General features: G+C 41.2%; 1 protein-coding gene across 2 annotated transcripts in view; it reads right to left on the bottom strand.

The window, feature by feature from the left end:
* CLIC5 (chloride intracellular channel 5) overlaps positions 1–26,233 on the bottom strand; it is a 72,707-nt gene that overhangs the window by 34,291 nt on the left and 12,183 nt on the right. Inside the window, exons 1-3 of one of the 2 annotated variants that reach the window (XM_075269247.1) lie at positions 18,086–18,107; positions 8,202–8,311; positions 7,627–7,752 (exon numbers count right to left, since the gene is read on the bottom strand). In XM_075269247.1, coding sequence (XP_075125348.1) covers positions 7,627–7,752; positions 8,202–8,311; positions 18,086–18,097 — 248 coding nt within the window. In that variant the 5' untranslated portion in view covers positions 18,098–18,107. Of the gene's footprint in view, positions 1–7,626; positions 7,753–8,201; positions 8,312–18,085; positions 18,108–26,233 lie in introns of those variants that run through there. The other variant, XM_075269246.1, reaches the window with a different exon arrangement.

Genomic DNA, 26,233 nt, shown 5'->3' with positions numbered 1-26,233 from the left:
AGCAGCAGTATTATAGTAGTTATATTCTTGTACATAGGAGTAGTATTATAGTAGTTATATTCTTGTACATAGGAGTAGTATTATAATAGTTATATTCTTGTATATAGGAGCAGTATTATAGTAGTTATATTCTTGTACATAGGAGTAGTATTATAGTAGTTATATTCTTGTACATAGCAGCAGTATTATAGTAGTTATATTCTTGTACATAGGAGTAGTAATATAGTAGATATATTCTTGTACATAGGAGTAGTATTATAGTAGTTATATTCTTGTACATTGGACTAGTATTATAGTAGTTATATTCTTGTACATATGAGTAGTATTATAGTAGTTATATTCTTGTACATAGGAGTAGTATTATAGTAGTTATATTCTTGTACATAGGACTAGTATTATAGTAGTTATATTCTTGTACATAGGAGTAGTATTATAGTAGTTATATTCTTGTACATAGGAGTAGTATTATAGTAGTTATATTCTTGTACATAGGAGTAGTATTATAGTAGTTATATTCTTGTACATAGGAGTAGTATTATAGTAGTTATATTCTTGTACATAGGAGCAGTATTATAGTAGTTATATTCTTGTACATAGAAGCAGTATTATAGTAGTTATATTCTTGTACATAGTGCAGTATTATAGTAGTTATATTCTTGTACATAGGAGCAGTATTATAGTAGTTATATTCTTGTATATAGGAGCAGTATTATAGTAGTTATATTCTTGTACATAGGAGTAGTATTATAGTAGTTATATTTGTGTACATAGGAGCAGTATTATAGTAGTTATATTCTTGTACATAGGAGGTAGTATTATAGTAGTTATATTCTTGTACATAGCAGTAGTATTATAGTAGTTATATTCTTGTACATAGGACTAGTATTATAGTAGTTATATTCTTGTACATAGGAGTAGTATTATAGTAGTTATATTCTTGTACATAGGAGTAGTATTATAGTAGTTATATTCTTGTACATAGGAGCAGTATTATAGTAGTTATATTCTTGTACATAGGAGCAGTATTATAGTAGTTATATTCTTGTACATAGTGCAGTATTATAGTAGTTATATTCTTGTACATAGGAGTAGTATTATAGTAGTTATATTCTTGTACATAGGAGCAGTATTATAGTAGTTATATTCTTGTACATAGGAGCAGTATTATAGTAGTTATATTCTTGTACATAGGAGCAGTATTATAGTAGTTATATTCTTGTACATAGGAGCAGTATTATAGTAGTTATATTCTTGTACATAGGAGTAGTATTATAGTAGTTATATTCTTGTACATAGGAGGTAGTATTATAGAAGTTATATTCTTGTACATAGGAGCAGTATTATAGTAGTTATATTCTTGTACATAGGAGCAGTATTATAGTAGTTATATTCTTGTACATAGGAGCAGTATTATAGTAGTTATGTTCTTGTACATAGGAGCAGTATTATTGTAGTTATATTCTTGTACATAGGAGCAGTATTATAGTAGTTATATTCTTGTACATAGGAGCAGTATTATAGTAGTTATATTCTTGTACATAGGAGCAGTATTATAGTAGTTATATTCTTGTATATAGGAGCAGTATTATAGTAGTTATATTCTTGTACATAGGAGTAGTATTATAGTAGTTATATTTGTGTACATAGGAGCAGTATTATAGTAGTTATATTCTTGTACATAGGAGGTAGTATTATAGTAGTTATATTCTTGTACATAGCAGCAGTATTATAGTAGTTATATTCTTGTACATAGGAGTAGTATTATAGTAGTTATATTCTTGTACATAGGAGTAGTATTATAGTAGTTATATTCTTGTATATAGGAGCAGTATTATAGTAGTTATATTCTTGTACATAGGAGTAGTATTATAGTAGTTATATTCTTGTACATAGCAGCAGTATTATAGTAGTTATATTCTTGTACATAGGAGTAGTATTATAGTAGATATATTCTTGTACATAGGAGTAGTTTTATAGTAGTTATATTCTTGTACATAGGACTAGTATTATAGTAGTTATATTCTTGTACATATGAGTAGTATTATAGTAGTTATATTCTTGTACATAGGAGTAGTATTATAGTAGTTATATTCTTGTACATAGGACTAGTATTATAGTAGTTATATTCTTGTACATAGGAGTAGTATTATAGTAGTTATATTCTTGTACATAGGAGTAGTATTATAGTAGTTATATTCTTGTACATAGGAGCAGTATTATAGTAGTTATATTCTTGTACATAGAAGCAGTATTATAGTAGTTATATTCTTGTACATAGGAGCAGTATTATAGTAGTTATATTCTTGTACATAGAAGCAGTATTATAGTAGTTATATTCTTGTACATAGTGCAGTATTATAGTAGTTATATTCTTGTACATAGGAGCAGTATTATAGTAGTTATATTCTTGTATATAGGAGTAAGATTATAGTAGTTATATTCTTGTACATAGGAGCAGTATTATAGTAGTTATAGTCTTGTACATAGGAGCAGTATTATAGTAGTTATATTCTTGTACATAGGAGTAGTATTATAGTAGTTATATTCTTGTACATAGGAGCAGTATTATAGTAGTTATATTCTTGTACATAGGAGCAGTATTATAGTAGTTATATTCTTGTACATAGGAGTAGAATTATAGTAGTTATATTCTTATACATAGGAGCAGTATTATAGTAGTTATATTCTTGTACATAGGAGCAGTATTATAGTAGTTATATTCTTGTACATAGGAGTAGTATTATAGTAGTTATATTCTTGTACATAGGAGCAGTATTATAGTAGTTATATTCTTCTACATAGGAGTAGTATTATAGTAGTTATATTCTTGTACATAGGAGCAGTATTATAGTAGTTATATTCTTATATTGTACTGTTCATACACACAGTAGGTAGATTTTCCTTTCTGTAACATTTTCTGGTATAGGAGTTGACAATCTGTGTTTTGTTTTCTGATGACGTCTATACAAATCAGTGACATGGCTGACTATTCTATTTACTCTAGATAGGGAATAGAGGATATAGCACTGCAGACAGGTTTATGTCCATCACATGTTATTTTCTTTTGTAATATGACGTTATTGTTGGAGTGTTAAATTTTGATGTCTAATGGGTGGCTCTCGATGAAAAATGTTCGTCATCTTTAGATATAGCCCATATAGGAAGAAGCTATATGTTTCCTATGTACTTAATAACTGCAAAGCACTAAACATCTTTATAGAGTTGTAAATTGTAGTGTAGATGGGGCCACAGATGCTTTAATCATTGATGAGGTTGTTGCTCCATTATTTCTGCTATAAGTTCAGTCCCCGACCTTGCCTCATGTTCACATTATAACATTCGGGATGCATGGAGGCTACCACAAGGGGGAGTTCACTGCATGCACTTTTATAGCGTTCCTTGACAATGACAAATATCTGAGTTCAGTAAACCATGAAGCTCCCCCTAGTGGTTGTTCCAGATGGCAAGAATTTTGTCATTACAGATGTTAGGGAAGTGCCAGACAGCAGTTCCCCAGTGCTGTAGATGAACCCTGGAGGAAGGGGCACAAGAGACAGTGAGCCCTGGCCTGAAACCCGCCACTGTCCCTTCCTTCTTGCCGGTCTTATTCTATGTAATAGGCGACAACTGGACAACAGACTCCTCCTAAATATGTGACACACAAAACAAACAACAACAACGGAGGTCAGCTAGGCAGGGGTCAGTAACAGTCGAGCAATGCAATGTGAAAATCGGTATCCAAAAGAGTAGTCAATAGGGAAAGCCAGAGGTCAAGAATCAGAATACAAGAATAAACAGCCAGCACGCACAAGGCAATAGCAAGCACCAATGTGAATGTGAGCCAAGAATAAATAGGGAGGAAGAACCCACCCTGGAGTTGATAGGTGGATAGGCGGTCAATCACAGGGCAAAACTAAACTTAACTATTAGAGGAATAGAGGGAAATGAAGGTGAAGGAGACGGGTGTGGTGGAAAATCAATTACCAAGGTGATGGAATAGGACAATGTGAACACTGCTCAACGAAAAACACTAAGCAAAGAATCAAACTAGATACGCCTCCTGCGCCGCAGCGTGTGAGCGGAGGGTGGTGCAGAGACCAGAACAGGCAGAGACGTTACAACAGATCTGTGGTCGTGTGATCACCAGTGGATTTTTAGCTCTTTTACAGAGGAAAGAAATATATGAAGAAAAACACTATACTATACTATAATGACAATGGGAGATGGTAGAATAAGTATCTGTCCTGGAAATGCAGATTTCAGGGGGGAAAAAAGAGAAGAACACACCAGGAAAATAAGACATGTCTAGGTTGTTCACAAAGCAGTATTCTAAACATAGAAGTTCCATCGTGTGTATACAGTATACTCTGGTGAAGGAGCCTCAGAGCCAACGTGCTATGCAAAATGCTATATGTAGTCAGGAGGTAAGAACAATGGTGTCTGGGTCTGTCAGCTGCAGGTGTGAGCACAAAGACCTGTGTTTATCAGCTCAACAGAAGTGAAGACACAAAGCAGCAACGAACAAACATACAATAACAATATGTGATAAGAATGTAAAGAAACAAGTGAGAAGCTGTAAAAACACAAGAGGAGACCATGTCATATCCAGTATCACAGGCAGGGCATAGTGTAATAGATAGATAGATAGATAGATAGATAGATAGATAGATAGATAGATGATAGATAGATAGATAGATAGATAGATAGATAGATAGGAGATAGATAGATATGTAGATAGATTGATAGATAGATAGATAGATAGATAGATAGATAGATAGATAGATAGATAGGAGATAGATAGATAGATAGATAGATAGGAGATAGATAGATAGATAGATAGATAGATAGATAGATAGATAGATAGATTACTGATAGGAGATAGATAGATAGATAGATGATAGATAGATAGATAGATAGATAGATAGATAGATAGATAGGAGATAGATAGATATGTAGATAGATAGATAGATAGGAGATAGATAGATAGATAGATAGATAGATAGATTACTGATAGGAGATAGATAGATAGATAGATAGATAGATAGATAGATAGATAGATCCATAGATAGGAGATAGATAGATAGATAGATAGATAGATAGATAGATAGATAGATCCGATGTATAGAAAGATAGATGGACAGACGGACAGACAGACGGATAGATGATAGATAGATAGATAGATAGATAGATAGGAGATAGATAGATAGATAGATAGATAGATAGGAGATAGATAGATATGTAGATAGATTGATAGATAGGAGATAGATAGATAGATAGATAGATAGATAGATAGATAGATAGATTACTGATAGGAGATAGATAGATAGATAGATAGACAGACAGACAGACAGACAGACAGACAGATAGATAGATAGATAGATAGATAGATAGATCCATAGATAGATAGATAGGAGATAGATAGATAGATAGATAGATAGATAGATAGATAGGAGATAGATAGATAGATAGATAGATAGATAGATAGATAGATAGATAGATCCGATGTATAGAAAGATAGATGGACAGACGGACAGACAGACGGATAGATGATAGATAGATAGATAGATAGATAGATAGATAGATAGATAGATAGATAGATAGGAGATAGATATGTAGATAGATTGATAGATGATAGATAGATAGATAGATAGATAGATAGATAGATTACTGATAGGAAATAGATAGATAGATAGATAGATAGATAGATAGGAGATAGATAGATAGATAGATAGATAGATAGATAGATAGATAGATAGATAGATTACTGATAGGAGATAGATAGATAGATAGATAGATAGATAGATAGATAGATAGATAGATCCATAGATAGATAGATAGGAGATAGATAGATAGATAGATAGATAGATAGATAGATAGATAGATAGATCCGATGTATAGAAAGATAGATGGACAGACAGACAGACGGATAGATATAGATACAGTCCTATGAAAAAGTTTGGGCACCCCTATTAATCTTAATCATTTTTAGTTCTAAATATTTTGGTGTTTATAACAGCCATTTCAGTTTGATATATCTAATAACTGATGGACACAGTAATATTTCAGGATTGAAATGAGGTTTATTGTACTAACAGAAAATGTGCAATATGCATTAAACCAAAATTTGACCGGTGCAAAAGTATGGGCACCTCAACAGAAAAGTGACATTAATATTTAGTACGTCCTCCTTTTGCAAAGATAACAGCCTCTAGTCGCTTCCTGTAGCTTTTAATCAGTTCCTGGATCCTAGATAAAGGTATTTTGGACAAACAATTCAAGTTCAGTTAAGTTAGATGGTCGCCGAGCATGGACAGCCCGCTTCAAATCATCCCACAGATGTTCAATGATATTCAGGTCTGGGGACTGGGATGGCCATTCCAGAACATTGTAATTGTTCCTCTGCATGAATGCCTGAGTTGATTTGGAGCAGTGTTTTGGATCATTGTCTTGCTGAAATATCCATCCCCGGCGTAACTTCAACTTCGTCACTGATTCTTGAACATTATTCTCAAGAATCTGCTGATACTGAGTGGAATCCATGCGACCCTCAACTTTAACAAGATTCCCGGTGCCGGCATTGGCCACACAGCACCAAAGCATGATGGAACCTCCACCAAATTTTACAGTGGGTAGCAAGTGTTTTTCTTGGAATGCTGTTTCTTTTTGGACGCCATGCATAACGCCTTTTTTTATAACCAAACAACTCAATCTTTGTTTCCAAAATGAAGTTGGCTTCTCCAAATGTGCTTTTGCATACCTCAGGCAACTCTATTTGTGGCGTACGTGCAGAAACAGCTTCTTTCTCATCACTCTCCCATACAGCTTCTCCTTGTGCAAAGTGCGCTGTATTATTGACTGATGCACAGTGACACCATCTGCAGCAAGATGATGCTGCAGCTCTTTGGAGGTGGTCTGTGGATTGTCCTTGACTGTTCTCACCATTCTTCTTCTCTGCCTTTCTGATATTTTTCTTGGCCTGCCACTTCTGGGCTTAACAAGAACTGTCCCTGTGGTCTTCCATTTCCTTACTAAGTTCCTCACAGTGGAAACTGACAGGTTAAATCTCTGAGACAACGTTTTGTATCCTTCCCCTGAACAACTATGTTGAACCATCTTTGTTTTCAGATCATTTGAGAGCGGGCTGTCCATGTTCGGCGACCATCAAACTTAACTGAACTTGAATTGTTTTGTAGAAAGAAATGATCCAAAATACCTTCATCCAGGATCCAGGAACTGATTAAAAGCTACAGGAAGCGACTAGAGGCTGTTATCTTTGCAAAAGGAGGATGTACTAAATATTAATGTCACTTTTCTGTTGAGGTGCCCATATTTTTGCACCGGTCAAATTTTGGTTTAATGCATATTGCACATTTTCTGTTAGTACAATAAACCTCATTTCAATCCTGAAATATTACTGTGTCCATCAGTTATTAGATATATCAAACTGAAATGGCTGCTGCAAACACCAAAATATTTACAACTAAAAATGATTAAGATTAATAGGGGTGCCCAAACTTTTTCATAGGACTGTAGATAGATAGATAGATAGATAGATAGATAGATAGATAGATAGATAGATATTTCAGTAGGTATGTTCTATGGTGATAAGTGTCTACTCCATGTTACCTTGGTGGTGACAGTGACTCTTCCAGGAATTCTTCTATTTTGTTGACGTCTGTTTTTACCTCTCCATTATAGGTCAGGAAGGGCGGGTGCGTGCCTGGGGCAAGGTTGTGCAGGTCCGCTGGTTTTCTATAATACAGAAGAAATCGGATAGAAGACCCCGAGGTTATAATTTATCTCATTCTACTTTTACCATAAAAGTTCAGCTTCTACTTTGGACCAGGCCAGATACTTCAAATTTGTAGTTTGACTGCTATGGCCAAATGACTTGGACCAGTAGTTATGGCAATATCCATTGGAACGTATTGGCTAGTACTAAAGGGTTGTGACTAAAATGTGATAGTAGGGAACATATTGATGTTGTATATCCTGGCAGGACATCCATCTTGTTCAAGTCAAGAGGGAGATTGATCATATTTCTGGAGATCCATTGGACATACTCTACAGACACAAGGGTCATGTGCTAGATAATCACTTTTGGAAGGTACTGGGTAAAAGTAAAGACCGTGTCTCCTATTTCTTCCATTATAATAAGGTGACCACTTTTGCTTGTGGCTTGTGTTGACCCTTGAACGCACCTCTTCAGGTCGACTGTGGTTACATTGAAGACAACTCCTTTCAGCCAAAGGATCATGAAGAGACGCTGAGAGAAAGGACAATTCCCGATACTTTCTCCATCACTTCCAGCCTGCAAAAAAAGACATAAGAATCATCCACATTCATAATGACCATATCTCATATAAGATGTACTTTTATTCTGCCAGTCACATACATGGAGAATACCTAATTCGCCATCCATCTTTCTACCCCACCCTCGGAGACCACCATCTATGAAGCTCTGCACCCTTCCCTGACCTCAGAGGTAACATTATCAATGATTCCCCTGTTATTGCTCACTCAGTATTGTGACAGTTCCAAACAGGAAGTAGAAGTTCCAACCAGTCGCTTCTGATTGGCTGATTAGATGTCACTTCCTGTTTATTTGCATATTGACAAAATCAACGATATCTCAGCAACAGAGAAGCCGATTCACAAGGAGTAAAAAACAATTGATTCAGGAGACCATAACCTATCTAACTGCAGAGCTCAGGGTTCTTGTGACAACATCTTAGAACATTTATCAAGACTTACATGCAGCACCAATCCCTATTCCCCATCTCCTCAGGCAGCAGCAGATCAATATTCACCAATCTATCACCCCACAACTGAAAATCATTATATGTTTCTTTAAGCAGGTGTGATCAGGTTTGTAAATATGGTTGGCTTCCAAAAACAGCTCCACCTTTGTCCACAGGCTGTATGTGGTATTGCAGCTTGACCTCACCAAAGTCTGACTAAGATATGTCCTATGGATAAGAATGGCACTGCCTGCTTTTTACTCTGCTTTCTCTCCCTTGGCTTCAGACTACATGGTTGGACACAAGAATAACGATAATCTGACCAACAATAATTATCAATTTTTGGAAACATCAGGACATGTCTAAGGGGAAAATGTACCCTTAGTTGTATGGATATGTGGCGCCCCCCTATGGCCTGTTTCAGGTTACTACATTGAGTGACCCATGGGTACTGATGATAAATCAGTATTTTGGGGGCAAACCCATATCTACATCAATGGAAGGACAATAACTTTAAGTCATAAGTCTGTCTTCAATACTCAGCCCATTTCCTTCCAAAACACTGTAGAAATCCCAATGACATGACAGTCACCAGTAGGCAGTCTACGGGGTGTAGTCCCCACATATGGAACAAACTGAAATGTCACATTTGTTTTTCAGGAGTATTTTAAGTTACCTATCAGACATAGTATTACCCCTTCATCATCACCACCCTTTCCTTAAGGAATGCAGGAAGGGAGTAAGTACATCCCGACAGGAGGAACTGTAGAGGGTGTGACGTACATCATTCAACAAAGTCACCTCCAATAGATTTATATACCAATCTACAAAGTAGGGCAGGATTTTTCATTAGTAATAGAAGTCTATTTCTATGGGGAAATCCCACCGGGCTCCTCAGGGGAGGGGCTAAATTATAGTGATCTCCATTCTGTACTTAGCTCTAACTATCTTAGTGCTGACAATTTGATGTTTTCATCAGTTACCAATAGATATGACCATAAATGCAGGAACCTTCTATGGTCTGGGACATGTCAGGATTCCTTATTGTGTCCGGGTTATCAGACAGGGACACTACAGGTATGAGAAGATAACCCGGACACCATAAGGAAATCATGGCAAGTCCCAGACCATAGAAGGTTCCTACATTCATCGTCATATCCATTGACAACCAACCAAGACTACAGATGTCACCACTAAGATGGTTAGAGAAAATCTATAAAACTCTGCAAAATTATTAATATTTGCAAAAATTTTCAACTTTCAATTGTCTATAAATTTTTGTATAGTTATGTTTATGAGAAAATCCCTTTAGGCTGGGGTCCCACTGCAAAATCTGGAGCAAAATAGATCAGGAAGCAGACAGGACAGTACTATTTCCTATGTAGAGCCAAGTAACTGCAGATCAGCTCTCATTCAAGTGAATAGGAGCTTATCTGCAGTACCTGGGCTGGCCACTCCACAGAGAACAGCACTGTTCTGTCTGCTTCCTGCTCCATTCTCTGTGTATCGGCTGCTGAGAATAGCTTGGTTGAACCTGTATGTAACGTGCTGCATCTTTATCCATTAAGATGATCATTCACAGCTGATCAGTGGGGGTGTTGGTCTCCCTAATATGCTGTAATAGAGTGTATCGATGTCTTAGAACAGTTACTGCAACTTGAGACCTTGAGCTGCTGTTCCTGCTCAGGCAAAGACAAGGATGCTTTCTTCTAGAAACAGTGCCACACCCGTTCTCAGGTTATGTCTGGTATTGCAGCAAGGTTCTATTCAAGGGAATGAGACTGAGCAACAATACAACCTGTGGACAAGTGTAGTGCAGTTTGTGGAAGAAATCAGCCATGTTTTTCTACAGGGGTTGTCAGGCAGTTTATTACCCCTGGATAACTTTTAATGACAATGGATGAGTAACACGTCAAAAACCGATGTCCAGAAAAAATGTTAAAAATCCCCAAATTTTTGTAAAATTCTGTTACATAGTGCTAAGAAGCTGGGGGAGGGGGCATAATACGCCAGCTAGAAATGCTTGTGAGCAGTCTAAGAAAAGTTGCCGCTATATGGCAGCAGTATCAGTTATCACCCAGCTTTCCAAGGAACAGATATAACAAAAACAATGGAGTGAACTTTATTACATCCTGATATGAGAATGATTTTTTTGGAAGAAGAAGTGGTCTGCACTGGATTTCCATATTGCTGCACCCCGTACGCCCGCCTATAGTGAGCACCTATCTAGGCTGTGAGGTGCAGCCGCACACAGCAGGGTGGTGGTCAGGTGTTGAAAGTTAACCCTGCCGTGAAACACAAGCCGCAGCTAAATAATTCATTGAAATTCCAATACTCAGACTTACAAGGGTTTGCAGTTTGTTATGGAGCAGCCTCCTCCTGTACACACCGCCTACATAGACTACATATTATACCGCTATACATTAACATATGGGCAGCCAGCAAGACCTCTGCTGGTAGAATGCAAACCTGGGAGATGGCCCAGGGTTATCAATGCAGACTGTGGGAATAAATGGTAGATCATCTTGAATAAATTTGGGTTTTCCATGATTTGCCAGTTCTAAGGGGGAGATCCTAAGGATCAAATGTTATTAGCCTATTATACGGTAAGTCTTTCTTCTGTCGGTCATATAGGTTAGACGCCATACAGTACATGTTGATAGTCTATGTTACTTATGCAACTTATCATTAAAATCATGGGGATTGGATCCCGTATATAACGACTAGTCACTAAGTCACAGCGCCATACATTGTATAGTGGCTATATATGGTATTGCAGCTTCGCCCCATTCATTTTGGCTGTGGCCAATGGATAGGATGTCTCTGGCCTGAGAATCCTATATCATATATATCTCAATATCATAGACATAAAACCTTAGCTGATAGCTATTCCTCTTAACTCCCCCATAAACATGCACACTCAATCCGTCCAGGTATGCATGTGTTCTCACTAAGGAGGGGAAAAATCTTATTCCCCTTCACCTCTAATCTTAAGTTATCTCCAGTAAAAACGAAGGAACAAGTATATTGAAATTGGACTGCCTGATTCTCCATAGTTTGAATAGCCCCCATACATATTACATGGTCAGTCGGACCGCCTAAAATCCAGTTAATGATGGAACTGAGGATGTATTCGTGTAGACAACGCTCTGTGAGCTAAATCTATCACAGATCTCTATCCTTGCCAGACAGTTTGCTTCAATGGCCCAGATTTACTATTGTGCTCACGACTAGTCACTAGCTCACATGTGGCACATCTCTGACCCATCTAGTTTGTGCTAAAATACACCACAATACACCGAACATATGCCAAAATAGTGTTAAAAAATTCTGGTTCAAAGTAAGCCAACTAAAGGTTGATATCAATGTAGATTGGACACCCTGAAGATACGCCAGATTTGTCATCCAACCTCAACCACTGTGATAGTAAATCTGAGCCGATGTATCTATGTTGGTAAAATCCAACAACCTGGAGTATGGGCTGAGGTTGTATAGGCTTAGTGCACCTGTACCAAACCCTCAGCCGAGAGAAGTTTTGGTTATTCAGGGCTTTTTTGTCTCTGTATTTTGAAAAAAAAATGGGGCAGATTTACTAAGGTTAGGGCTACATGATGACTTTGGCCACAACCTCACCCCATCATGCAACCAGAGATTGTCAGGGTGCCCTGCTAATCCTTCAGAATGGATAGTGAAAGGAGTTAAAATGTGACCCCCTAATATTCTGTGCTACGACTTCTCGTTGAAAAGGGTTGAGCAGTGTTCTACTAGAAGCATGGCCATGGCACCTTCTAAAGTCAATGAAGTAGTCACCCAGTGATCTTTGGTCATATGGTCGGACTCGCAACCAAAGTTACTATGGAGCCATAGCCTTAGACAGCGTAAACTAGGATTGAGTGCCTCCTATGAGCCAGACATTAAAGTGGTCCAACATTGAATGGCCACTTTATTAGAGACACCTTTTTAGAATCACTTTGGACCCATAGAAATGTATCAATTCATAATGCATTAGACTCCATCTGCAGGGTTATTGACCCATGTGGCCAGCATAGGTTCCCGCAGTAGTCAAAAGCTGCTATAAAGAGATGACCTAGTGTGCAAATGTCCATGCACAGGTATCAGAGAACCCAGGGTATGCCAAGATAGTCAACACTATTACTCTACCACCACCAGCCTGACTGTAAGGGTTCATCAATTTGTGCTGCTCGTGCCAAATACTACCCCTACTATAAGCCTGGTACAACAGAAATCTGGATTCATATGACCAGGTCTTGTTTCTCCACAGTCAGTGATACAACTCTTGATCTTTTTCCCACTGGAATCTTGCCTTTCTGTTTCCCTCAGACAATAGATATAGTCATGAGAAAAACAAAGTCCACCCTCTTTGTATTCTATTATTTTACATATCAGTGCGTAATTATAAAAAAAATCTGGTCTTTAGAACATTTTAAAATTAGGTAAATTCAGCCTAAGATGAGCAACAATACACAACAGATTCCACCATGTCATTATGTATGCAGAAATAGGGTGTGAAAAATTCAGTACACCCATACTTCTTCCATAGAAACTAGCAGTCAGGTGATTGATTGATTGATTGATTGATTGATTGATTTAATCATCAGCAAGTGTGACCACCTCTATAAAACAAGAGGTTTTGTCAGTTTTCTGGTCTGGAGTATTCAGGCATGTATTAACACAATGTCAAGGAGGAAAGATATCAGCAATGATCTTAGAGAAGCAATACTACTGCCCATCATTCTGGGATGGGTTATAATGCTATTTCGAAACAATCTAAAGTGCTTCATTCTATAGGGGAATCCTGTTGACAGTCTTTGCATGAGTACATCTCCTACCAATATCACGCCAAGATTAGATATTTGCCATCACAAGTGGAAAACATTCAACACAGTTGACAGTCTTCCCACGAGTTAGATGTCCCACCAATTTCACCCCAAGACCTCAGTTAAAGGGTCAAGTTCATGACAGGACAATTAGAAAAAGACTGAACCATGATGACTTGTTTTGGAGGGGTTGCCAGGAGAAAGATAACACGGCTAAAGTTTGCAAAGTTGAACAAACTCCAAAGTTTCGGGAACAATGTCCCTTGGACAGATGAGGCCAAAGTGGGAATGTTTGGCCATAATGAACACCAAACTCAGCATATCAGCACAAACACCTCAAGCCCAGAGGTGGAGGGGAATGATTTGGGCTTGATTTGCAGCCACACGTCCTGGACAGTTTGCTGTTACTGAGTTGACCATGAACTCCTTGGTATACCAAAGTATTCTAGAAGCCATTGATCCAACAGCTAAAGCTTGGCTGAAACTGGATCATGTAACGATGGTCCTAAACCCATCATCAAATCTACATCAAAATGGCTGAAAACGAAAAAAATCGTAGAGTTGTAATGGCCCAGTCAAAGTCCAGACCTCACCAGGACCTAAAGAACTGTGCATAAATGAATGCCCAAAAGCTTTAATGATGTTGTACAGAAAAGGGGACCAAAATTCTCCCAGAGTGATCAATTCCTCCAAACCATAGAATTCAAAGAGGGTAAACTTTTATCATGTATCGTTGACCGTAGTCTCTTCGATCAATTGATGGGTGGGGGTGCTGGTGTTAAAACCTCTCCGATCTGATATTGATGACCTTCCCTAAGGACACGTCATCAATATCCTGAACTCCTGAAAGGCTCTTTAAGGGGTCCTGAATAGAGATGAGCGAGTAGTACTTGATCGAGTAGGTATTCGATCGAATACTACAGTATTCGAAATACTCGTACTCGCTATTCGAATGTAAAAGTTCGATGCAGAACCAGCATTGATTGGCCGAATGCTATACAGTCGGCCAATCAACGCTGGTTCTTCTCCTACCTTTAGAAGTCTTCTCCGTGCAGCTTCCCCGCGGCGTCTTCCGGCTCTGAATTCACTCTGCCAGGCATCGGGCCTGGGCAGAGTTGACTGCGCATGTCCGCTTGTAGTGTGGACATGCGCAGTCGGCTCTGCCCAGGACCGATGCCTGGCAGAGTGAATTCAGAGCTGGAAGACGCCGCGGGGTCGCTGCACGGAGAAGACTTCTCGGAGGATCCAGCCCGACCCTTACTTGTGGACTTGGTAAGTATAATTTGATCGAATGTTGCCTACCCCTGAAATGAGCATTTTCCCCCCATAGACTATAATAGGGTTCGATATTCGATACGAGTAGTGGAATATTGAGGGGCTACTCGAAACGAATATAGAACCTCAAACATTTTACTGTTCGCTCATCTCTAGTCCTGAATCAAACCAGATAATCAACTATTCTAGATTATTGGAGAGTCAAGAAAAGTACTAAAAATTACCCTGGATGAGAATTCTCCGCGGACCACCCTGCATAAGGACTCTCCTAAATGTTTTCTCCCAGATTATGCTAGAAGGTGCTGGATTACCAGAATGTCTGAACTACAGGATGTGGGATTAAAGGAATATTAACAACTAAAAATTATGATCTGTAGGATGAGAGCTAAGTCATAACCCCCTCCCCACCTCTGACCAGTGAGCCCCCACTAGACGCAGAGCCGGCTGTAATTTCCTTCCCTGATATTCAATCTCATGTGTCTGAATTAAGCTTCCCCATTCAGACAGCAAAAGCAAAATGAAAGGAGTAACACAATATGCCAGCGGATAAACAAAGAGGATTACGCGTCCAGAATATACACGGGCACAATGGAAATCATGTGGCTACGGCTTTGCTATGCCCAGACTTTTATCTGCTCCATTGTCAACAGACAATATACAGGTACAACCGGCTGCAGTATTATCAGATACAACGTTACTAGAACAGCAGCCCCGGGTGTGATCCATGAACAGACGGCGTGATCAAAGTTGTTCATTGTAGCACATTGCTTATCACCTACAGGTATACATGATGCTCTGGAACCACATCACTTACTGGGCCCCCATCTACCGGGTGCCATTTATTATACTGGTGGCTTCTTATGTGGCCTTTGGGGCTTGGGTTAAACCGATCATTGATTTTGCCTGACTATATCAGGAGAAGTAGAAGACACTCCCTCCCACATACACCGATATCCTCCCCCACCCCCATACCCATATATGCATATGATGGAGTGAGGGCCATGGTGAAGGTTGGGGCCTATTGAAATCCAACATGCCCAATGCTACTTATCCATGGTTGTGCCATCAGACAAAAGTCAAGGACAACCATACACAATAGCCCCTCAGAAGGGCAGTCAGACTCAATGAAGTCGAGGAGTGGACCACTAGTAGACAATGGAGCTCAGTACTGGACTTCCCGTTGCAGATGTTATTGGAATGACACACTTCTCTTTTTGATACTCTACTTTTCAGTTTGCTGAGTATCTAATCTTCAGTGATGTCATCGCGCTAGGTATGGTGACATCACAAGAACCAGACGTGCCAAACCTAAATTGTCATTGATATGGATCACATGCTATTCTACGTATTGCTTTGGACATTGAACTGGTCTATAGGCTGAGCATCAAATATTCAGCGATGTCACCATTGGGTTTGGTGACATCACACGTCCTGGTCTTAGGGTCCAGAATGCAACGGAAGAGACTGAGCAACCTGGTCTGATACTCACTAAGGGTCCATGACCTGATAGATTGTAGATACCCCTCCTTCATTTCAGTACTGGCAGTTGACTCCTACACTGAAATGGATTACTTGGTGCCCTCTTCTTCTGGTATTGCAGTTGTACTCTTGGCATGCATCGTGTGGGGTCATCACCTGGCGTTATTGAAGGTTGGGCCACCATCTTGGATGGTCTTAGTTTCCAGCAGTTTTTGTTCTTGTAAATACAGATGAAGAGGTTACCCATCAGCACCTCCATACTGCCAAATTTTCCAGTAGACCAACTACGGGACTTGTAATACCCCGTAGCCTATACTGATTCTCCCAATTTAAGGGACGGAACCATGTCCCAAGCCCTAAATGTTTTCTGCTTTAGGAAGGGATGACTCATATTGTTTTCTCACCAGCTGGCAAAATGTCATTGTATAATCTGGCCCCGTGCCTGACACGTTAATGAAGAAGCCATCACAAGACTTCCCGGCCCTATGATACATTCTAGTATAGGGCTGTGGGAGCTCGTGTCTTCTGTATGCAAAACTCTCTGGAATTCGGCAGTTCATGACACCATTGCTCCCACACTCTATCACATATGGGGCATCTCCATCTCATATCCACATGACATGTTGTGAATGTCTGATAGACGGAGAATGTCATCTATAAGCAGAACTGGAGACCCCTGACTCCCAATCCACTAGGTCAGTCCGTGGCAGTATACATAATGGAGAGTCGGCCCTGTTCTGTCCTATATAAAGGATTATCCCGCATAGGACTTCTATCAACAGTGGAACCCCAACAATCACTAAAAATGGAGTCCCGAGTCCCCCCATTCCACTTCGTAAAGTCTGTGCTTGAGTGGAGGGTTATACTGTTGCTCCATTCAAAGTCTATAGGACTGACAGAAACAGCTGAGTGACAAGCAAGGGGCTACAACTATTTAGGTGTATGATGTCATCACTTGTAGATCATGATTAACAATGCTGTCAGAGTCCTGTCTTATTATTAGTGATGTCATCAATTATATGTGATGTCACCACTTATTACTTATGATTAGTGAATACTGATGTCATCACTCATAACTAGTGAGCTCTGATGTCACCGCATATTGCTTATGATTCATGTTGTCATCACTCATAACCAGTGAGCTCTGATGTCATCACTTATTACTTATGGTTCATGATGTCATCACTCATAACCAGTGAGCTCTGATGTCATCACTTATTACTTATGGTTCATGATGTCATCACTCATAACCAGTGAGCTCTGATGTCACCACATTTTACATATGATCTATAATTATTGATGTCATCACTTATAATTAGTGAGTTCTGACGTCACCACTTATTACTTATGGTTCATGATGTCATCACCAGTGAGCTCTGATGTCGTCACTTATTACTTATGATTCATGATGTCATCACCAGTGAGCTCTGATGTCACTCCTTATTATTCATGTCATCTCTTATAGTCAGTCAGTTCTGTTGTCCCCCCTTATTACTTATGATGTCATCACTTAGAGTGACCTATGACATCATCACACTATGTCTATTCCAAGAATCCCCTACTAACATGCTTATGAGACGTCTTGATGTCTTGTAATAAGGCGGTAGTATACAATACCCTGTAGAAGAAAATAGTCAGCTCCAGTGAAGTAACAGTAAACCATTCGTAGGAATATAATTCGAGTGCTGTGTCCATGTCACACAGGTCAGTACAATAATGTGATTTGTGTGTGGCCGCCGCAGCTGTCCCTACCTGTCCTTCCATTTTCTATTTGCAGAGTTGTATCTGGTGTCAGAGTTATGTGATGACACATTGTAACCGCGCGTCCTGCTCCTTGGGGAACATTTAAGGTGCTTAAAGCCTTGTCACTTCAGACTTTGTGACACCAAAATGTCACATGTATCATCTGACAGGGAAGCGTATAAATAGGGCCTGGAAGCAGCGTCATCAGGTCACCATGTACGGCACCAGGTCGTGGCTGCTGGAGTATTTTTGTGGCTCCCATGGCACTCCTATATAATGATGCTATAAAGCCATGACAGCAATATGTCCAACTTCACACCATGTAGACAACTGTAATAAAGCGAGTTCAATGACGCCTTTATGTTCTGTCATAAATTCTGTAGAGTGGCACAAACTTTCTAAAAATATGTCTCAGCCATTCTGCAAAAAAAGAAATAGCTCTCGGGTATATTTCACCAGGTTTATCATTAAACCTCAATTATTAGGGCACTGGGCATCGTAAACTGGGGTCCTACATTCATCTTTCCCACTCGTATAGCCAAGATGGACAGCTCAGGAGGACTCAGCATGACCATGGTAGGCTATTCATTGAACTGTACATCATGCAATACCACTTTCTGTCTGTAGCGGCCGCTGTAAGAAAAATATACATCTGTTTAGAATGTTCTATTTCCAGGGTGATCAGCTGATCAGAAGCAATTCCTCACTCAGTTGTCCAGATAACTCCAACTCAGGTCAAATGAGGAACACGAGATCCCATTCTCATGATCGATGGGGGTCTCAGGGGTCGGATCTTCACTTTAAATGTTTATCACCTATCCTGTGAATAGGTATAAATATTTTTTTGTGGGTCAACCCCTTTAAAGTGGTTGTAAAGGATTCAGAAAACAAGTCTGCTTTCTTCCAGAAACAGCACCACACCTGTCCATAGGTTGTATGTGGTATTGCATCGTGGCTCTACTCACTAGAGCTGATCTGCAATAATAGACACAACCCATGGACAGGTGTGGTGCTGTTTCTATAAGAACACAACCCTCTACTATGTACCTATCTTGTTTGATTTCTATACAACCCCTTATTGTGAGTTGTATTAATTTGTATGCAGTAGCTCCCCCTAGTGTTGGCAGCAAATTTCCAATGAAGTAGTTTAATACGGACCTGTCAGCTTTCCTATATAAACACTTGCATTACAACAATTTTGCAGCATCCTTTCTTATAACACGGTAATGTGCTGTTCCTCTGCTATTCTTCCTGGATATCTATGAATAAATTGGATGCAACCATTCTTCTTGTTAAAGCGGTGAGTCCCTTCACAGCCTAATATTGACAATACTGATAGAACTGTATCATACTTTGCAGGGACACACCCATTTGTCAACTGATTCCTACATTTCCTGGAGGAGTAACAGAGGAACACAAGAAAAGATGCTCCAGAATTATTAGTACAGGGGGATTTCAAGTATTTACTAAAATAGACTTGTAAGGAAAGGTGACGGGCTCTCTTTAGGTTTGGTCTCTGTCCCGCCACTGGCTCCATAGTGGACACATAACCCTCACATGGAGTTATATTCTAAGCTACTGTTCACATTAAGGTGTAATGGACAGATACATTGTATCACTGCACATCCAGGAGCGCAGTATCTGCTGACTGTTCCTATATGACAGATTTTCCCCTGTTCCCGGGCTGATACGCCTCTCCTCGCTTCCTCCGATAATCGTGACTCTTCTGCAGATGATTCTTGCTTTGGTCATTTCCTTTTTTTAATCTATCCAGAAAAACAATCCTATTTTTACAGCCTTTGATTCCAGAACGTATCACCCACAGGCCGGACCATCATCGGACTATTTTAAGAAGAACAAAGCCCTGTCCCTTAATGCCATGATAATACGCCCATCAATAAGGAAGGTGCCAGCATTGCCAGGGGCCCGGGCATCACTCTTCTGAGATCTCTGTATATATTGTATGATCTTTGCATATACATTACTTTTATTTCTCTGCAGAGCTGCATTCACAATTCTGCAGTCTGTCTCATGTTCACCCACGCTGCTCAATTGCTGTACAAACTACCCCATAGATTTCAAGGAATAGCCTTGCAGTACCAACACTCGCCACTATAGCGAGTGAGCAGCACAGCTTATGGCATGTTTCTGCAACATTACACTGCACTGTCTCTAGGTACAGCTGATCTGCGGGGTCCCGGGGTTGCTGCGAGTTTTGAAAACACAGCTTTTCCGCTGCAGATTTTCCCAGTGCTCAAACAGCACTGGGGGCGTCCCCAATACTGCGAGAAAACTCTTTCCAGGACCGCCTCCATCTTCGTCAGCGGCGTCCTCTTCATCCTCTTTCCGACTTCTAGGCCTCGGGCAGAGCAGACAGCATGTGCCCACAGGCCACGAGAAAATGGCCACCGGAAGACACCGCCGGAAGAAGAGGTTGAAGAGGACACTGCTGATGAAGATGGAGGCGGCGCCGGAGAGAGTTCTCTCACAGCATTGGGATCCCCCCAGTGCTGTTTGAGCACTGGGGCCCGCCCCCAGTGCTGCGAGAGAACTCATTTGCATACCGACAAGAACCGGGATTCCTACGGAATAGCGGCGCGGAGAAGACAACAAAAGGAAAGAGAAGAATAGCCTTTTTTAAGGCTATTCCGACGTGTTTCTATGATAGGATCCCTTTAAAGGGATTTCCCATGAACATAACCATATTTACATTTGTAGACAATTATTAGTTAAACATTTTTTCAAATATAAATCATTAAAAATTTTGCAGTTTTATAGATTTTCTGTAACCGTTTTAGTGGTGACATCTTTTGTCTTGACTAGTTGCCAATGGCTACGACCACAAATGTGGGAACTTTCTATAGTCTGGGACTTGTCAGAAACCCAGCCAGGATTCCTTATTGTGTCCGGGTTATCAGACAGGGACACTACATGCGTGAGAAGATAACCCGGCCACAATAAGGAAGTCACGGCTGGGTTTCTGATAAGGGCCAGAATTTCCTGCATTCATGGACATATCCATTGGCAACCGATCAAGACATCAGATGTCACCACTAACATGGTGAGAGAAAATCTATACAACTCTGCAAAATGTTTAATTATTTACATTTGCAAAAATATTTAACACTTTTTGAATCTGGTTATGTTTTTGGGAAGACCCCTTTAAGGCCCTATTACACAGTCCGATGTAGGGGCGGACGAGCCCCAATAAACACAATCATTGTTGCTCATTCGTCGTCCGGTTTCGCTCCTTATAGTTGTCCCCTGTAATAAGGCATTTACTACATTTGAACCATTGAAAACACATACATACTCGGCCAAATCGTGGGGTACATGTATGGGGTGGTCGGGAGGAATAGCTGTACTGGAGATGTATGGACAGCCAAGGGTGGGTTCATATTTGGCGCTCGGTAAGTGCTCAGGGATTCTGTTCCGCACTCTAGGAGGACTGGGGTGGAAACCCAACCAAACCCATTATAGTCTACGGGGTCCGCAGGTTTCCGTGGCCAACCGCATTGTAAGCGGATTGGGTTTCTGTTTAAGGGGAACCCAAGCGCAAGTGTGAACCTAGAATAACATTTTGGTGGAGGACTTAGCCCCTATTCACATCTGCGCAGAGGTGAACCTGCCCTTTTCACCGCCCGAGGAGGACGACAGAAAGCCGCCCCCCCCCCCGGGAGCAGGGGGCGGAGCAGAGGGGGCGGGGCCGCGGGGAGGGGCGGGGCTTAGTGGCATTCGCAGGCAGGGAGAGGACCTGCTCTCTACCTGAGCGTGAGGGGAGGCCGCTGGAGCAGCGCTGCTCCAGGACTGGCTTAGGTAAGCAAAAATGCCGCCCTCTCTGGGGCCCTGGCAGGGGTGAACCTGCCCCTTTCGCTGCCCGAGGCAAACTACAGAAAACCGCCCCCCCCCCGGGAGGAGGGGTCAGAGCGGAGGGGCGTGGCGGAGCGTGAAGGGGGTGGGGCGAAGCAAAGGGGCGTGGCTTAGCGGCGTTCGCAGGCAGGGAGAGGACCTGCTCTCTGCCTGAGCGTGAGGTGCTAAGCCAGTCCAGGGCCGCGGGGAGGGGCGGGGCTTAGTGGCGTTCGCAGGCAGGGAGAGGACCTGCTCTCTACCTGAGCGTGAGGGGAGGCCGCTGGAGCAGCGCTGCTCCAGGACTGGCTTAGGTAATCAAAAATGCCGCCCTCCCTGGGGCCCTGGCATAGCGCCGCCTGAAGCGCTCGCTTCAGGTCGCCTCATGGGAGGTGCGGTGCTGCATCTGCCTTTGGGTTTCTGTTCGGTGACCCCCCCAAATGGAAATCTATATGCATAAGAAAGCGGTTACCTGGGAATCCCACGGACCCCATAGACCAAAACTCTTCTCATTTTTCATAGAGCAGCACTTTTCTCTCCGCATGTTTCGTACGGAAAGCGAGCCTAAACCACATGGACCCCATTATAGTCTATGGGGGTCCGCGGGTTTCCTGACGGTATGCGTAAGCAGACTCCCCAAACGGAAACCCGAGCGCAACTATGAACCGGGCCTCACTCTCGTAAAGACGATAAATAGGTTGCTACCTCTGGCATTGGCACTGCAAAGCAAACACAAGGTGTAAAAAGCAAATCCTACGAGATGGCCTAGAATAACTGAAGACCAGCGGAGCAAGTCGTCCTTAACCCCTCAGTGCCCAGGCTGCTGACTCTTGCTCTTTTTCCTCGCCGTCATGTCGGACTTTGCTGTGTAACCCCGTGTTGTTAGCGTTGTTGTTGTCACATATGGGGTTACTAGGGAGGAAGCCTTGTCCCAGATAAGACACCAGCAGAAGGTATAGGCTGATAAGAGAGGCCGGGCCTGTGTCACTATGTAGATTTATAGCCCTGCTTCATGTTATTACACATGGCTGACTCTGTAGACTTGTCTGTGCCTACTAGATTAGGGCCGCAGCCATAAACTCCTCTTGTATATATTTGATCATCTAATATTAGAGCCTGCAGTCACCTGGAGGTGTATATATAGCCGTGTGTACAAATCTCAGGGAATGGCTCACAGCTCAAGGGAAATGTCTCTTCTTAAAGGGATCTTCCTGTCTTTGGGTCCTCCAAGAGAGTGAAACGCACTTGGACATGGCACGAGTTGTATGGAGGAGTCCATGACACAGCTGGGATAACATGTCTATCCTCATGTAAAGGGTCGCCCCTTATTTAGCTGGAAGGTTCCCCCTATGTCGCCTTTCTTCAAGTATAACCAGGGCGGCCAGGGCTCTCAGATACTTGGGAAGCTGCTAAAAAAAGAGTGAACCTCTAGACTCCCAGAACATGAGGCAAATGCCCTGGGCGCCGGGGTAGTGGTCACTTTATATGTGACTCGGGCAGTTAAAGGGGCCATGGCCATCACATTTAGTGCGCAAGTCAGACGCAAGGGGGTGTAGTAAAATACCAATGGGGGTGTTGTGATGTCCAGAAGAGTCATAACCACGTCCACATGGAGTGACTGGCACAGTGATAGAGATAAAGCTGTCAATCACTGATAGGACCGCCCACTGGACTCCTAAACCCAGATTAAATAAAATACAGTATATACTAAATATTTTCCCACATATATATATATATATATATATATATATATATATATATATATCTCAATCTGCTCAGCTCCTCCTGCCCTATAACATACCGCCGGCAGATAGGACTGATGTACGACATGACAGATTCCCTTTCAGTTCAGTCTGAGCCTCTACGACTTCTCAGATCTTGTATACTTACGATAGCTATATCCTTTATCTCACTACCTTTTTCTCTTCTGAATGGGAAACAAGCCCTAGGTACACGTCCGTGACTTCTCTATTGTCCTAGCGTTATCTCAACCTGAAACTTATTTGTAAGGTTTCTCTTCACCTACTGTACAGTAAAGGGGATTTCTAAGGTGTGAGAGGTGCCAAGAACCCTGATTGTCCCCTCACAGATGTCTCCACACCTACCTTGTTTAGCTAAAGGAGCACTCTGTATACATTTTTAATTGATGACCTTAAAGACTTGAAGGTCCATTGAACACCCAGGACCCTGCAGATCAGCTGTTTGAAGCAGCTCAGGGAGAACCGCTTCCACTTGACAGGCCATGCTACATCTTGTTTCTCAGTCACATGATGGAATGACCGAACTGCAATACAGAGTCGCTGTACAAATGTACGCCATTGTGCTTGGTAGGGGTTGAAGAGGCCGCAGCCACTCACGTAAACGCTCTTCAAATAGATCACCCACAGGGTCCTGGGTTTTAGGCCCATGCTGATCTTTAATGGATGGCCTATCTGGATTATCAATTATTGAGCCTGGAAAATGCCTTTAAAGAGGTTGTGCGGGTATGGACAAGTACACCCTACACACAGGACAGGCGATAAAACCGATTGTTGAGGCCTGATTATTGCGTCCCCCAGTAATCAGGATGACGAGGCTCCGAAAGTCCCCCTATGAATAGAGCACCAGTGCTCCATACACTTCTATGGGGTTGTGGGCTCTGCCAGAGATTATAGTGCCAGCAGCCCAAGAGAATAGAACAGAATGGAGCGAAGGTCACACTGATTGAAGGGACTTAAGTGGGGACTTTTGGTCCCTTGTCATCTTGACCCAGCAATTGGACACTTATCCTATGGAGAGGGGATAAGTGTCCATAGCAGCACAGACACTTCTTCTGAAAATAAGTCAATACAATATTGCGACATGCTAGCAATACATATAAGATAGACATCTTGTGACAGAATATCAAAAAAATGATGTTGTTCTGAAAAGCTGGTCATCTTGTGAGACATATATATGGACATATTCACCCAAAAAGAAAGGTAAGGAATGACACCTCTGTAGGTGCAGGTCCCAGAGGTGAGGCCCAGATGTTTATGGCATATCCACAGGTTATATAGCTAGGAATACACCTTCCATTATTTTTCTGTTTACAGGTGGCACTGTAACAATCAAGCCCTGCATATAGATATACCTGTCATTGGGCTTGATGACACTGTCTACCAATAAGGGTAAGTTCACACTGAGTTTTTTGGTCAGGATTCAGAGGCCGTATCCACCTCAAAATCCTGACCAAAAAGACGGCTCCCATTGAAATCAAGCCCAGACTAGCACCTGTCTGACATCACATAACCCAGATTTTCGCCATTAACACATTACGTTGCCTATGCGGCTGATCCCCTTGGACTGATAGCAGTTGCCACCGTATTTCCCTATCTCCCTGGTCACAGACCGCTCTGTCCGTGCTAGTCAGCTGGGTGTAACCATAACCTCATGCGTCTGCTATGGAATAGAAAGTTACAGGAAGGATTCCAGCGCATTGTTAGCGTCTCCATTGTAACATCACCTCAGTAATGATTCATGACTATTTGTGCAGGAGGTGTAGCAGGGCTGTGTCTGCAGCGAGACTCACACTTAGGCTGCAGGGCTATTCTGGCATCTAGAAGATATGCCATAAATGTCTTATCTACACGCTGCAGGAATTGTCTGCACGGAATTGACCCTCAATATGGATTATAGAATTTGCAGTGTCAATTTCTGATGCAGATTTCACTGCGGTCAATGTGAAGAATAAAATCTGTATTGAAATTTGCTGAAAAATCTGTAATATCTGCATGATAAAAACCTATTAAAAAGTACATTCAAATATTCTGTGCCTTTCTGGTAAAATCTGCAGGGAGATTTGCAGCAGATTTTCTACCTGTGTTCCGCCTCCATGTATATACAGGTAGATATCTTTAGTTTAAGAGCATTATTAAAACTACACCCAGCAAATCTCACACCAGTCACAGGACTAGAAAGTTGTATGCATATAACAGGCAAGGGCAATTCACCTAAATAAGACTGAACTGCAATACCAGTATCAGCCCATAAACAACAGTGGCGCTGTTTACTTACAAAACAAAAAAAATATGGCCACCAGGCTGCGCCCTGTTCAGCTTCTCTTCTCTATCATATCTATCATATAATCCTATATATCACAGAGCTCAGCTTCTCTCCTCTATAATATAACCCTATATCACAGAGCTCAGCTTCTCTCCTATCATATAACCCTATATATCACAGAGCTCAGGTTCTCTCCTCTATCATATAACCCTATATATCACAGAGCTCAGTTTCTCTTCTCTATCATATAATCCTATATATTGCAGAGCTCAGCTTCTCTCCTCTATC

This window comes from Leptodactylus fuscus, chromosome 3, assembly GCF_031893055.1.
Source record: "Leptodactylus fuscus isolate aLepFus1 chromosome 3, aLepFus1.hap2, whole genome shotgun sequence".
Taxonomy (NCBI): domain Eukaryota; kingdom Metazoa; phylum Chordata; class Amphibia; order Anura; family Leptodactylidae; genus Leptodactylus; species Leptodactylus fuscus.
This window is presented reverse-complemented; position numbering and strand designations above follow the sequence as displayed.